Source organism: Coturnix japonica, chromosome 7 (assembly GCF_054131305.1).
Source record: "Coturnix japonica strain WE chromosome 7, WE-NBRP24, whole genome shotgun sequence".
Classification (NCBI taxonomy): Eukaryota; Metazoa; Chordata; class Aves; order Galliformes; family Phasianidae; genus Coturnix; species Coturnix japonica.
In genome coordinates, this window is record NC_140669.1 from 14,675,877 (window position 1) to 14,690,222 (window position 14,346).

A 14,346-nucleotide genomic window follows, 5' to 3' on the forward strand; every position below is an offset into this window, starting at 1 on the left:
GGATACAAGAGAGAAAGTCCAGCCCCAAAGTGAGATCATACAGTGTTCTTGTCCCGTGACTTGTCCCTGACCACGATGTTCTCTGGGATACGTAGGCTTCTTCCATGAGCTGCACATTTGGTAAAATTATCCATGCTTTACATGATGCTATGATGTGGAATACTGATAGCAAAATTACAAAACCATGACAATAGGGCAAATAAATCCACATTAAATAAGTCAGTCTCCCAGCACTCAGTAACTGACCCCTTGAAAACAAATGCAAAATATCCACAGACCATTTCAGACAAACACAGGCCATTAAGTACAGATAGTTCATTTATTGACAACTGTAAACGATGCTCTGCATCATAATTGATGGCAGCTCCTCACTCTTTCATAAATGTAAGACCACGCACTCAGTCTTTTACGCTGCCCCACCAGCACAGCTGCAGCTAGGATGGCCAGAATACTGCATGGAGGGTCATGACAGGGGAAGCATGGGAATTCTACTGAAAACTGCTGTTAGATCACACATCAGATTAAACTCGTCTTAAGAACAATCAGCTACTCTGAGAGGAAAATCATTAGCCTATGTCAATGATATCAAAAAGTACCAGAGGCTGCTTAAACTTAAAAAAGCCTTTGGAAATTAATTGGATAAAACTATAAATAGTTTTCACTGATTATTTGGTTAATCTGTAGGACAGATTTATAAAATAAAAGCTAAGAGATGTGCAATCATGGCTGCAATCAAAACGCTCATCTAGTGAAAGTGATAAGGTACTCCGGGTAAGCCTGAATATCATTAAAAATGATAAACATGGATGGATTGTTCACGTTATCAGTTGAACTGTCAAACAGATCCACAGCGCTGCCAGCAGATTTTGCTGCTGGAGTAATCGCTCCTTTTGTCCCCTGGGAATACTCTCCAACAAGGACTCGAGCCAGGTACATGTGCTTCTTCCCATTTCCATCTGGTCTTGAGTAGGTGTCATGAGCAGAATAGCTGGCATTAACAGCAAAGTAAGTTCCATTTCCATACTGTGCAGCTGTAGGCAAAAATAAATCAATAAATAGGTTAATTAATAGCAATGACTCTCAGGATACACACAAGCTCTCGAGGTGGCTATTTTGTTTTTGATTTGCAGTAGAGAGATTTAACAAATCAAACAGTTTTGCATACAGGACTACACAGGCAGCATGGCAGATTATTCCTAGCCCTATGCAGGGAAACCAGTAGATCTGAAATCCACGTTACCATTCATCCCAGCATAGCTGCGGTTAAATCCATAGTTGTTAATGAAGGTTAACGACTCTGCACTGGTCCCGTGGAACAGAAGCTTCTCGTTATTGTTGTTGCCGTTTTTCTCATCCATTTGACTCTTTTTTATTTGGTAGACTTTCCACAAAGATGGGTTCTGTACCCTTTCAATCTGCAAAGTTTGAAAGCAAGACGTGCATTTTTTCTTGTTATGAAAAACATCAGTGTATCAACCATTCAGTGTTCCAAGATTCTCCTCCCAGCTGCAACATGTGGATACTAGATTACAAAGTATGTTGGGCACCTTCAGCATGGCAAACAGCAGAACCCAACAAAAGAAACTATCAATAGGAAACTATATGAGATAGGTTTGCAGGCTTCTGGGTCATACACAGAACATCCACCTGCTGAGCACGCATGGCTTAAGGGAGAAAATGTTCTGCTCTACTAGAACAGAAGAGCATGCTCACCAGGTGCTTTAGAAGTGACTGCTGAAGACCTGTACCAAATATCTCAACTGCAACATCGAACCAATACTGATTTAAATCAGTTAATCAGATGACATTGCTGACACTAATCTCCTGTTCACTGGGGGGGGACATCCTAAGTAAATTCTCATGCAACTCGACTGTTGAGTAGTTGACTGCTGTACAGAAGAGACGTTTACATGCAGATGGTCGCCTGTCACTCCAGGAGTAGCTAATGCTTGAAACTAATAGCTTGAGCCTGGAGAAAACTACTGGGGAACTAGATGACATCCAAATTATTGATGGTTTTCTGCAGCCTTTTCAGATAGGTGCTTAAATATATATATATATATATATTTATACATATACATATATATATATGTGTGTGTGTGTGTGTCTTAAGTCAATTAGGAAAGCAGATAAAAACTGTGTCCCTTTCTTTTGCTGTAAAGACTTGCCCAACAAATTCCTATGGCAATTATTTTTTCCACTGTTTACTGGTTATTATTCATTAGCTGTATTTGTGCTTAGAAACGACTACATGCTCTTACCTTTTCAATTTTTAGATTTAGTGACGGACTGGTCTTCAGAAAACTTTCCTCCACTTGTTTGTACTCTTTTGTATTTTGTTCCAATACCACTATTTTGAGTTGCTGATTTTGCATGTCGCCCCAATTTTCTGGGAGTGCTGTTGATTCTTGATCTGCAGAAGAAGCACATCAATCATGTACCCAAACCCACTGCTTAAAGCAAAACATGCCTTGCTACAAACTCCTCTGAAAGCCTATACATCTAAGCTCATCATTTTTGCCTGTTTGCTTACTGTCAGCCCAGAGTCAATCTTTTAAAAACAAAGAAACAAAACCAACCAACAACCCAAACAAAACCCAGAGGCATTAGATGCTTTGGTTTACAGACTGTCATTGCACTGACAACTGGTGTGTTGGAATGAGTATCTCCTAGACAAAACTGTTCCCCTTTGGTACTGAAGAGGGAGCAATATCTTCATTTGCCTTCTGTCCACACTGGGGAGGGGACAGACATTTAATTCACAACAACTAGGAGCAAAGCATCTGAAAAAGGAAGATGAAGTTTGGAGCTCCAGTGACATACTTTTCACCTGAAAAGCAAAGGTCTTCCTTTCTTTTATTTTGTACTGAGCTCTGTTGTTGAACACTAACAATGGCTGAGACATTCACTACAGACATCTAGCATGTCAGGTTCCATCAAATCAGTAGGGTGTCATCAACTCAAAAGCAACATCTTTTTCAGTTACAAAACATATGAGAGAATATGGGAGGCACTGAGAGGGGCACAACTACTTAAACCTTCTTAAAGCTTGTTTTCAAGAGTTAAATGGAAAATAAATTGATCCCATGTAGATATAAAATGAGCCCCTGTAAAACGGGATGAAGAAAAGGAATCTACCAGGAAGAGTCCTGTAAAGGCAGGAGAAAGATAGCTCTTTGTAATGGAAGTCACTGAAATAAATAGGAAAAGGCCCATCTTGAGAACATAAATGATTTAGAATGACAACTGCTACACACACGCCTAATTACTGCTGGTAAGCCTGTTAAGAACCTCTGAATGCATTACCTGTATTTCCAACGCTTTTAAATAACTGCACAATTCTTTTCTTGTCATTTCCCACTTTAACACACCCTTTGGAAATGGACAAATAACACCTCATAACATTCTACATATTCTTCCTATTTCTTACTCTGACTCAGCTAGATGCAGCCTGGCTTTGTGCGCCAATATCCACCCAACGCATCAAGATGCTTTTACTAACCTGCAGATTTATCAGTACGTGTGAGTCTTATACGTTGTCCTTCCTCATCTGTAGCATATCTACGTTCTACATCCACCTTGTACTTTTTCTTGTTAATGATGATCGAAACATCTTTCTGCTTTTTTATAAAAGCACTTTCCAAGTACATATTCGTCATACAGTCAAAAGACACATAGGAATCCTTTTCCAAGTATTTCCACTCAATTAGGTTTTGATAAAGTTCTGCCTTGATCACTTCATATTTAGCAATTTTAACCCTGTGGATCATGTCTTGAATACTTGAGTAAGCAAACCAGACGTCTTTGCTAAATCCTGTAATTCGAATAAAGTTGTCACCCAAGAAAAGAGCAATATTTAGTCTCTTTTGTAGGTCGCGCAGTTCCTCGTTCTCTGCCTCATCAAAATCTGAGATGGAGTCATCCTTGATTTCTTTTTGAAACTGCTCCTTCAGAATTGTACTTTTCAGCCAGGTTTCTGCTTTTTCCACTTGTTTCTCATTTTCACCACAGATCTGAACGGCAGCCTGATCAACTTTATTTTCCAAAAACACTTTGCATTTTTCCTTTGGGGGATGTTTCTCAGGCATCAGGAATGCTACAACGAGACACACAAATGCTGTTAGTAGCACCAGCTGAGGATGTTTAATATTAAACAGACTGATGTATTGCCTCTATTTACAAGTGATATCTACTCACATGTCATCCAGGAAATAAGTGATTTTGATTTAGTTTTACCAGGATTTTCCCTTTTTTTCATGCTTGTATGGAACACATTCAGCAGATGTGGCTGAAAAATGACTATTTTAATAGTTTTCACAGATGGAGTAGAGTTCTTCCTTGCAAAGTCAGTTATTGCGTCCATCATCTCATCAGCTACCGCATCTGGAAAACGGCCTGCATGACCTGAAAGAAGTTATAAACAGTTAGCCTTTAAAAGGTTTACAACATCTTTAGAAGAACAGCTATGGGATCATTCCCGTAATCACACGGGTCACAAATGACTCACAACTAACTTCAGGTTGGCAGTTTAGAAATGGAACCTTACTATTGCTGACACAGCAACTGATAAGGTAATGATGTTGATGAAACTCCCTGGGTACCTATCTGACAAGCCAGAGGACTGGCTCTCAGTAGGCACCTCTTATCTCCTAAAATAGCTCCAGTTTTATTCAAGCAAGAAGTTTCTCCATGTTGAAACCGAAATAATTGCAGTTCTCCATATTATGTATGTATATATTATAAATAAATTTGAATCCTTGTTACCAAGAGTCAGCTGTAGAGCACTTGTACTCATTACCTACTATCTAACTGCAAAGATTAAGTTTCCAGTCTCTTCATAAGTTTCCAGTGACAGTTTCAAAGGCTTCAGTTTCTGAATATTTTTTGCACTAAAGAACTACCCTCCCAGACAAGCTAATTGTTTCAGCTCTGAGATCTGCAGAATTGCATGTACTGAACCAGTGGAAGAAGAAGACACAAACCTGTTCCAATTGCTGGGAAGGTAACTGAGGTGTACTGCTGTAATTCACATTCCTGGAGCACTTTGGAGACTGGCACTTTGATATTCTCTTGGGCAATAAAATGGATTATTTTTTTGCATGGCAAACTTCCTCCTTCGGTGGTTATATAGCCATCATGAGGCTGCAAGGCTGAAACGTTAGCAGGAGTTAGTAAACAATCAACAATTATTTACAACAAATATGTGTAGTAATCATCATTAGGAGATAAGAAACGATGACAAATGCATCCCAGAATAAGTTTCAAGTCTCTTTCCGCATGCTGATAAATACCCCCCCTCTCTTTATTTTGACTTCCTGGGATTCACTTTATGATTGTAAATTATTTGCTTTGTTTGCCAAAGTTTTGTGTGCCTTTCTTTTCCAAGTTTGCTCTGAAGTTCACACAGACTAAGTACTACAGTCAGTCTTTACATGAGGCTGCTCATCTCCTCCACGTAATTCTTTCCTTTCGTTGGTCTTGTGAGCTGGCCTCCACACCAGAGACTTTCTCACTTCCATTATCAGTATAAGGGAAGCCTGAAAACAGGGTTTTAAGCCAAATACTTTTCCATCCTTACAACCCATTCACTGTGTCTGCCGTTCACTAGCTCAGTTTGGTCTACAAATGCCTCTTCTAAGGCAGGAACCCAGATGCAAAGATTTTCCCTCTCAGTCATACAGAGGGTACAGTAGTGGGTTGCTATTGAAGACAATGGTAAACATAGGTAGATCTAGTTCTTTTCAAAGGTTTAGATGATGTTTTGTCATGGCAATGCCCTTTCCTTTCCTTGTCAGATGTTTTACACATATCACATAAACTGATTAAAGAGTAGTTGACGTGACACAGTGCATAAGACAGATAGGTGTACAGTAGGCACTGAGAAAGAATTCCAACCAACTCCCCGTCATGCAAGTGAGCCTTCAGAAAGGTGAGAAAAGTTGCACCATACCTAATTTAGCACATTCGTTTTCAACCTCTTTCCCAGCACCTTCCAAAATCGCTTTAGAGACACCTTGAGTGAGAAGAAGAATATGATTCCACAGTCATTACATTGAAGTACTCCCTAAGGCAGAATCAGATACTCCATAGTCTCTCATTTTTGGTAAAAGCACAGGTTATGACTGGACAGCATTGTTTAAATTTTAGGCTTATGCTTTTCAAGTCATAAAAGACATCCTGAGAAACCCAAAGAGTTTCACGGAGGTAAAACCCACAAATAAGGTTCATCTCCTTTATTCTAAGAGATGCTCTATGAAAAGACTCTATCGAAAAATTGAAGTTATTAATTTCACTTTTCTGCAAGTCTTAAACGCATTATCCAGCGGCACAGAATAACAAGAAAGCTTCCCACTCACCTTACCTAGTCCTCCCAACCACATACACTATTTTCACACGCAATACCAACTGAATTACCTGCTTTGAGGTTGAAAGTGTGGTTTGATATGTTTACAATGACATCTCCAGTTTCCTGGGTAATATCACCAGCAGCCACTTGGAAAGTGATGGAGCCAATCCTCATTTCATATACATCCTGTGCTGGGTTTGAAATGGGACCAAAGAAATCTGCAGGACACAAATACAGACACTGAGCAGAGGAGCATTCCTGGGTATAATGCCTGCAGAGACCACAGTTTGTCTCTGGTCTCTACCTGTGAGAACACTGCCCACATCATTAACTGGAAAGCATTCTTTCTCATGGGAGTCTCAGACCAACCTTCACTTACTCCCATCATTGCTATTTATGCAGAAATGGTAGGAAAAAACAAACATGTTTTACTGCACTCCTGCTATAGAGATGTTTTTCTTTGCAACATGTATCTGTATCAGCCTTTATCAAGCATGGAGGTAATGACAGCAGCAAACGTTTCAAGTTCCTTTGCTCTGGTCTGAAAGGGGTTTTTTTGGCAAGTTCTCTACTACATGACAGCAACCTTTTGTCTATGTAAAAACTTGATTGAGTTTTCAACAAATGTTCATTTTTGACATTCTGCAGTCCCATCAGATGGGACAGGACTGAAGACATTTCAGGCTGGTTTTGCTGTTGATCTGAATGTAGTTTTGAGAGCATTCTGAAGAGGTTCTGCTAAGACACATAACCAGGAACTGACCGGTTCTTCCCAGGAGATAAGGGAAGACTGCAGTAGGAATATATCACCACAAACACGGCCTGTGTAAAACCAACTTACCCGTGCCTTCACTAGCCTCATCTACATCATTGCCACACCGTCTCTCAAATTCATTTGAAAACGCCTAGAAAAAGTAAACTACAGTCAACCCTTGTAGTAATTGAGTGGAAGCATAGAAACCTGTTCTAAAATGTCACTGAAAAAAAGGGGGATGCATAACACTGGTTTGCTTTCCACTGGAGAATGTTACCAGCACACAATCCTAATATAATCATTCTTCTTAGTCTTCAGCTAAACCCTTGGAAACTCTTCCAAGAGTAAAGACATCTATGCAGAAGTTGCAGCAAGTCTATCTGTAGGTGAGCCCTACGTATGGAAGAATCAAGCATCTTAAGATAAAAGAGTAATTACACTTTCATCTGTGTTATTGCCAGAGAATATAAGAGGACAGGAAGCAAGCAGGGCTGCACAGGACAAGCTACATGCAAAAGACACTGTCAGCAAACTGCTCTCTGCTTTATATGATAACAAGCAGCCTGCAGATTCTCTGGAGAGCAGCACATAGCCACATACCATGAGATAGATCCAAACAGGACAGCATGCAATGGAGAGAGAAAAGCACAAGAAGTAACTCACCTGAATATTATTTACATCTTTTGGATGCAACAGAAAGTGAACTTCCCGAAGAAAATTTGTTTTCCTTTTACTGCTGAATTCATATACCTTGTCAAACAGCAATTTAGCAACAACAGAATTTGGGAACCCTAAATTCCCTGTTCCAATCGCTGGGAAAGTAACGGACTTTAAAGATAGTTCCTCAGCAGCCTGCAGGCAATTGGTGATGATCTTGCCCAAGACCTGTAAAGCACAATTCTTTTTTCAATTACTGAAATTTAGTTTTTCCTGAAACTATTTTTAACTATTATTTTAACTATTATTCAGTTAAAAGGAAAAGTGCCACCTCTTAGAACCGAAGTACAATTACACACACCAGAAAGAACATGCTATTCAACAAGGTGCGAGCAACACAGCTCAAAAAACAGCCCAAATTCACTCATCTCCCAGGATAGCCTCCCTCATTTCAAAGGACAAGTTGCATGAAATCTTCTATAAAGCCCATTCAAATTAAGGGTTTAGGTAAATAAAAAACTCTCGTACCTTCATTGCAGATTCACTTCCCTGTAACCATCCAGGTGTGACAGCATGAAACACATAATGGCAACTAAGACCATAGCCTTTTGTTGTGAACACAGACCCTTCAACAGGTGATTTTCCTAGGCCTTCGTCATGTAAATCTGCCTGAAGCCTTGGCCCTGCCTTGCTTAGCAAAGCTTTGGCGAGCTGTCCTTTCTCAAGCTGTAGATCTCCACCAACACTGATGACAACACCATCTGTCTGAAAAACACACAAGCAAGAACTCCAGCTTTAAGTAACGACTTCAAAGGTTTGCATTGTTTTATCACATAGAGCCTATCTGCTGATTTGCAAGCAAAGTTCCTAGGGCAGCAATTGGAGTAAATGAGGCATTGGAATAAAAGAGAGCAGCTGTGCTTAGTTCTAGTACCATGAGCCTGCTTGAAGCAGAATAGAAGCTGAGTTAACAGTGGAATAAATTTCAACCTGATAGAAAATAAGTTAAAATTCTGCACTCCCCAGGACAATATCCTACAGGCACAACAAGCTGGACAGCTTTGGGCCACGGGCTCAGCAGTACAGGCACAGATCAGCTGTGCTGCTATGGGACACAGCGGGTCCAAGAGCAGCCAAACTGCTCTCCCATGGCAGGGTACTCATTAACTTCACTTCAGCCTGGACAAACAGCATCACACTTAAAATACTTACTGTGACATCTTCAATGCTTCCTTTTTTCAGCATGATGTTAAGACCCTCCACAGTTGTCACCAATGCAAAGTTCATGCTGCTTTGAGAAGCTGTCCTTTTGCTAGGCTGATGAACTCTGCTGGTCTGCTGCACCGGGTTGTTAACGGGTACATTGTCTGAAAATACTTCTTTCAGTGCCTTGATGAAAGCCTGAACATTATCCTCTATGATATCCACAAGATGAATCTCCTTCAAGTTGCTTTTCCCATTGAATTCTTCCAGGGTTTTCTTGATAGATGACACAATCGCATTTACACACTTGTGCAGCGGGAAGCCAAAAATCCCTCCGCTTACAGAAGGGAAAGCTATGGAGCGATGATTATACGTTTCAGCCAGCTGCAGGCTCATTTTAATGGCCCGTTTTAACAAGTGCACACACTTTGCTGCATCCTGCTCCTTCCACCGGGGCCCAACAGCATGGATGACCTGTTTGCAGGGCAGCTTCCCCGCTCCTGTGATCACTGCGTCCCCAGCCTGCAGACGCCCCATCTTCCTCACCACCTCATCACACTCAGCCTGCAGCTCTGGACCAGCTGCCTGGAGCAGTGCCCAAGCAAGGCCACCAATGTGTTTCAGATCTTCGTTTGATGCATTCACCACAACATCAACATGATGAGTGCACAAGTCGGCTTTATAAACCGCTATTAGAACTCCTTGCACGGTCATCTGTGTATAGCACTTGCCTACATTACTGTGTTGTTGTTCTTCTGGATACTCTTCTGGCTGCTCTTCCATTCTGATTAGGCAGTTAAACTCCTGTTTCACACTGGCAGCAAAAAAGGGTTCTCTTTCTTTGAAATATGACTTGACTCCTGGCTCATTAATTACCACACGCTTGTAATGCAGCCCGGACAGCATTTGCTCAATTAAGGTAGTCCCCTTCAGCACCTCTCTTCTGGGTCCGCTCAAGGATATAACTTTACTAAAGTCAATTTTCACACCTTTACTCTTTAAGTCATCCAAGACAGAGGTCTTCTCTTTCTCAATGTACATCAGGACTGCCACAGGCTTTCCCCCGATGACTTTCTGTACTTGTGTGTTCTCATCTACAAAGTTAAAAAGATCTTCAAAGGCTTTTGCTACTGCTTGAGAAAAGCCAGCAACAATGATCTCACCCTCCATCTGACTGACTGTTACGGTTGCATTACAGCAGTTCTCCTTAGTGAGAGCCGTCCATTCCTCCTTCTGGACGACGGACTCATCTTCTAAAGCAATGCTTTTGTAGTCCAGTTCCTTCTTTAGCTCTTCTTCTGCTTTTAGGAGAGTTTCATCACCATTTCCTTTCAGGAGGACAGCATCTGGGCCTAGCTCATAAAAAGCACTGATGTGTTTTGACAAAAACAGGCTCTGTGACAGGGTTTCGTTATCAATACGTTGTAAAAACTGGAAAACGAAAGGGTGGAGAGTAACAGATTTCTTAGTGATTTTTTGCACATTAACCAATATCTCCCCCTTAACTTTATAAACTTCCTCACGCAGTCCATATAGGCTAATTATTTTCTGCGTATGATCATAAGTTAGCTGCAGATCTGGGAATTCCATGCGAATTCTTTCTTCAAGCCCAATACTCTGCAAAATTGCAAAATCCCCTGGACTCAGAATCACTATTTCTTCAGTTGTTCGCTTTTCTCTTTCAATTTCTTTGGTGACTTCTTCTATCTGCAAATTCAGTTCTCGGACAACATTCTTCAGAACGTCTTTGTGGCCTACTACAACAAGTAAACCCTTGGCAGTAAATGGGATCATCAAAAGTTCGTTGTGGGCTCTAATGTTGGTTCTAATGGCTTCCCACACCTCCGTGCTTACTTTAAGCTTCTCTACTTTGTATTTGGATATGCTGTATGAAAACGTTGTGGAAGCCACTGCATTCCATGTCCTGACCAACTGAACCACCGACCTCTTCCTCTCAGACAAAGCAGCTGAAGGATGCAGAATAACTTTTGGCTCTGCACAGTTGCCTTTAGGCCATGTTATCTCACAATGACAATTCGCCATCTCAGAACGTATCACTTCGATAAGGCTATTCTTTCTCTGTAAGAACTGCCAGATAAAGGGGTCCAGTGGCACCATAACTGGATCTGGTTTCTTTATCTGTGGCCCTTCCTTTCCATACAGAGCTGTTCCCAGGGACTTGTAGTAAGGATAGACAGATATCGGTCTTCTGTTGAGCGAGTTCTGCTTTGACAAGATTCTGTTTACATCTAAAACAAACAAAACAGGTTATTATTGCCAACATGTAAGCCCAAGGATCTTTAAAAATATTTGCTTACCATAATGCTTATGTCCAAGAAGACTATTACACAAAGCTTCCCCCCTTTTCAAACAGCAGTAATGCCAAATTACTGAAGAGTAGTTTTAAATGCCAAAAGCTGAACTAGGAAGAGGCAGCTAAGAACTAACACTGCCTGCCTCCAGGATGAAATACATGCAGCACAGCACTGCCTCCATCCCCGTCTCTGTTGTATTCTACTCTAACTGCCTCAATAATGCTGATTTTGAGAGCAAAACAGCCATTACTTCAGAAAACCTGATCTTGGGTCTTTAAGTGAAAGAACCACAGAGAAATAAAGGCTGCACAACTCTGCATTACCTTGATGGTCCTTGAACGTAATGATAGCTGCATCTTCATTATGCAGTTGAAAAACGTCTGCCACTTGTGCACCTCCATTCTTCTTGTTCTCAAAGTACATAGATATATAGTCACTGGGTATGTTAGGTGGTATATTTTCAGCTCTAATACAGTTTGTTAACTCAAGGAGATGCGCAGTCAAGTTTTGATTCTTTGCCCTTTTGCTTTGATTTAGCTTCTTAACGATGTCTGCTGTAGCTAGAAAGAGAAACAAGGGAAAAAAACAACCCAAGATGGAACCAGCAGCTCGTTCTCTGCTATGATAGGAGTGGGCTGTCACTGTATTACAAGCCATCTGTCAACACAGTGGTGCCCATACAGCTACATCTTGCCACATGTTTTTTCTTTCTTCCCACTCTCACCTCTCCTCAACCAAAATCACTGTGTCCTTAAAAGGGCTCAAGCACAGCATCAGTCACAGATGCAATCAATTTCCTGCTGTCAATTTAATCAGCTTCTTCTGAAAACAAAGCTCTCTTTCCTCCACATCATCAGCTGTGGCACTGGCTTGCAGCATTTCTGAGTCTCACTGTACCACTTACCATTGCCCATGTCAATAACATCACCCATAAGTCTTGGCAGGAACCAGGACAGCCTCTCAGCTTCTCACTGGTGAGAAGCAGCAGAAGACAAACCCCTCTATCACCTGGATGATGCCTGCATCATCAATCACCAATAAAGCAGGAAAAAACCCAAATCCACAATAACAAATCACGATGAGCATGCAGTGGCTCCACAACTAGTTGATGCTGAAACATCAGGTGAGCACGTGGAGTTAATTCCACAGCAGGCATCTGGGGAACAGCTTTAAGATGCTGCTGCTTCCCTAATTCTCTCCATGCCTCCAACTAGTTTTTAGTATGGTAGGTTCCTAGGCCTGATGCAGTGTTTAATAACCTTAGAAGGCTCTGTCCTAACCAGTTCAGTTTCCCTTTGAATCCATGCAAACTTATGACAACACATTTTGGCATTTAGAGCCTGTATCTGTTCTATGACCCACCTTGTCCTCTAATGGCTTTGTACACAGCTGACTTTCAGGCCCACCCATATTCTATTCCTTATTTCCATTTTCACTGGCCTTTGTACCTTGCAGATAAAAGACTTCACGGACTGTTACAGACCCAGTCCTTATTTCAAAGGATGCAAGATGAGGTTTTTCCCTACACCTATGAGAGGACACGTTTCCTTCCCATTCAGACTCCCTCCCAGGAGCACAGAAGCAGCCAGGCAAGAAAAACCCATAATCCATATTTCTCCTTACCAGCATTTCCAGTAAAAGCAACAACAGCAGCCTGCAGTTCAGGTATCATTTCCACACTGAAGTCACCATCTTCCTCCGACAAGCCACTGATGTTCTCCACCAACATGGTTAACATATAACTGCTTATGTTTTCCCGCACATTTTTAAGCACCATTAAGGGGGAAGGAAGGGATACTTCAGTGCTTTCCACTTGGCAAGGCTCCGGGGCAGTCTCCATCTCACCAGCTTTCACAACCAGCTCGGTCTTCTCAGCTGATGGATGCTCCCATTGCGAGGCTTCTTGGGCACCAGCTCCATGTGGAAACAAACAAGAAAAGTGCCATTTTCCCTTCTTCCCACCCTGGTTGGGAAAGTTTGACATGGGATACTTTCCTCATGTAGAGGAAGAAACAGAAATGGGGCAAGATTACATCAGAAGTTTGTGTCAGGATGAAAGCAACTCTCTGATCTATGTGGCTCGGTCCTCCAATAACAAACCAACGTGGGACGGGATCCTTACGCTGCCTAACGGAGGAGGTGCCGCTGGTGGCAGCTGGGAAGGCCCTTGCAGGGGCATCCTTAGCACTCACCGTGCACCTCCGGAGGCGCTTCCCGAGGCGGTGGGCGCTGCGGGAACAGCCCCGTACCTGCGGCCGGCGGCTGGGGATGCGCGGCGGCATCCTGCTCCGCGGGGGTGCGCACAGACGGCACGGGTTCGTCAGCTGCAGATAAACGATAGAGCAGCCTCAGGTAATGAAGAGGGCTCAGTGTGCGTACTCCAGAGCTAGCACCGCGTGGATTTCGCTTTATTTCACTCGGACTGAAATATTTTGTCTTGTTTCCAACCACGCGGCTGTAGGAGCGCACTCTGAGCTCGCGAAGCCCCGGCAGGAAGGAGCGGGGCGGCGGGCGAGAGGCGTCCGTCGTGCAGCAGCGAGTTCCGACGGACCCCCGCACCGCCGCTTACCTGGCGCCTCGGGCTCCGCCGGCGGCTGCTGCGGGGAACGGGAGCCATCCTGCGGCAGCGCGGTGACCAGCAGCGACAGCTTCCCGCGGGGTCCCCACTCGAGTTCGTGCGCCGGCCGGTCCAGCACCCGCCGCATCACTGCGGACACCGCACGCACCCGTCAGGGGATGGGGGCCGCTACGCACGGCCGGCACCGCCGAGCCCACCGCCCCCCCCGTCCCGTCTCACCGTCGGGTTGGGCGAAGCAGACGAGCAGCTGCCCGGCTCCCCCCCGCAGTTCGCACTCGCCGCCGCCCGAGCGCTTCGTGCTCTGGAAGTAGAGCAGCAGCTTCTTGCGCAGCGCGGCCGGCGGCTCCGCGGTGCCCCAATCCCCGCGCACCAGCAGCGGGAAGGAGCCCGGCCGCGGCCCCGCCATGGCTGCGCTGCCGCTGCCCCGCTCCGCTTTCGCTTTCGTTTCTCCTCCGGGCAGAACGGAACCGCCCCGCCTCTCCCGCTGGGTTAA

General features: G+C 43.4%; 1 protein-coding gene across 3 annotated transcripts; it reads right to left on the reverse strand.

Moving 5' to 3' along the window:
* Positions 1-300: 300 nt before the first annotated feature.
* PARP14 (poly(ADP-ribose) polymerase family member 14) lies at positions 301-14,291 on the reverse strand. Of its 3 annotated transcripts, none has more exons than XM_085553311.1 (17): positions 14,073-14,291; positions 13,845-13,982; positions 13,468-13,599; positions 12,899-13,238; positions 11,599-11,835; positions 8,970-11,209; positions 8,286-8,522; positions 7,764-7,985; positions 7,188-7,251; positions 6,415-6,564; positions 5,951-6,013; positions 4,983-5,150; positions 4,198-4,404; positions 3,503-4,096; positions 2,262-2,413; positions 1,241-1,415; positions 301-1,031 (listed from the first exon to the last, which is right to left on the reverse strand). In XM_085553311.1, the coding sequence occupies exons 2-17, from the start codon at positions 13,890-13,892 to the stop codon at positions 742-744; spliced, it is 5,319 nt and encodes a 1,772-aa protein (XP_085409437.1). In that variant the 5' UTR covers positions 13,893-13,982; positions 14,073-14,291; the 3' UTR covers positions 301-741. The 3 variants fall into 3 exon arrangements, 2 of the variants coding, with proteins under 2 accessions (XP_085409437.1, XP_015724137.2); XM_015868651.2 differs by having other exon boundaries at positions 12,899-13,189; positions 14,073-14,286; XR_014948302.1 differs by lacking the exon at positions 7,188-7,251 and having other exon boundaries at positions 12,899-13,189; positions 14,073-14,286.
* Positions 14,292-14,346: the final 55 nt, after the last annotated feature.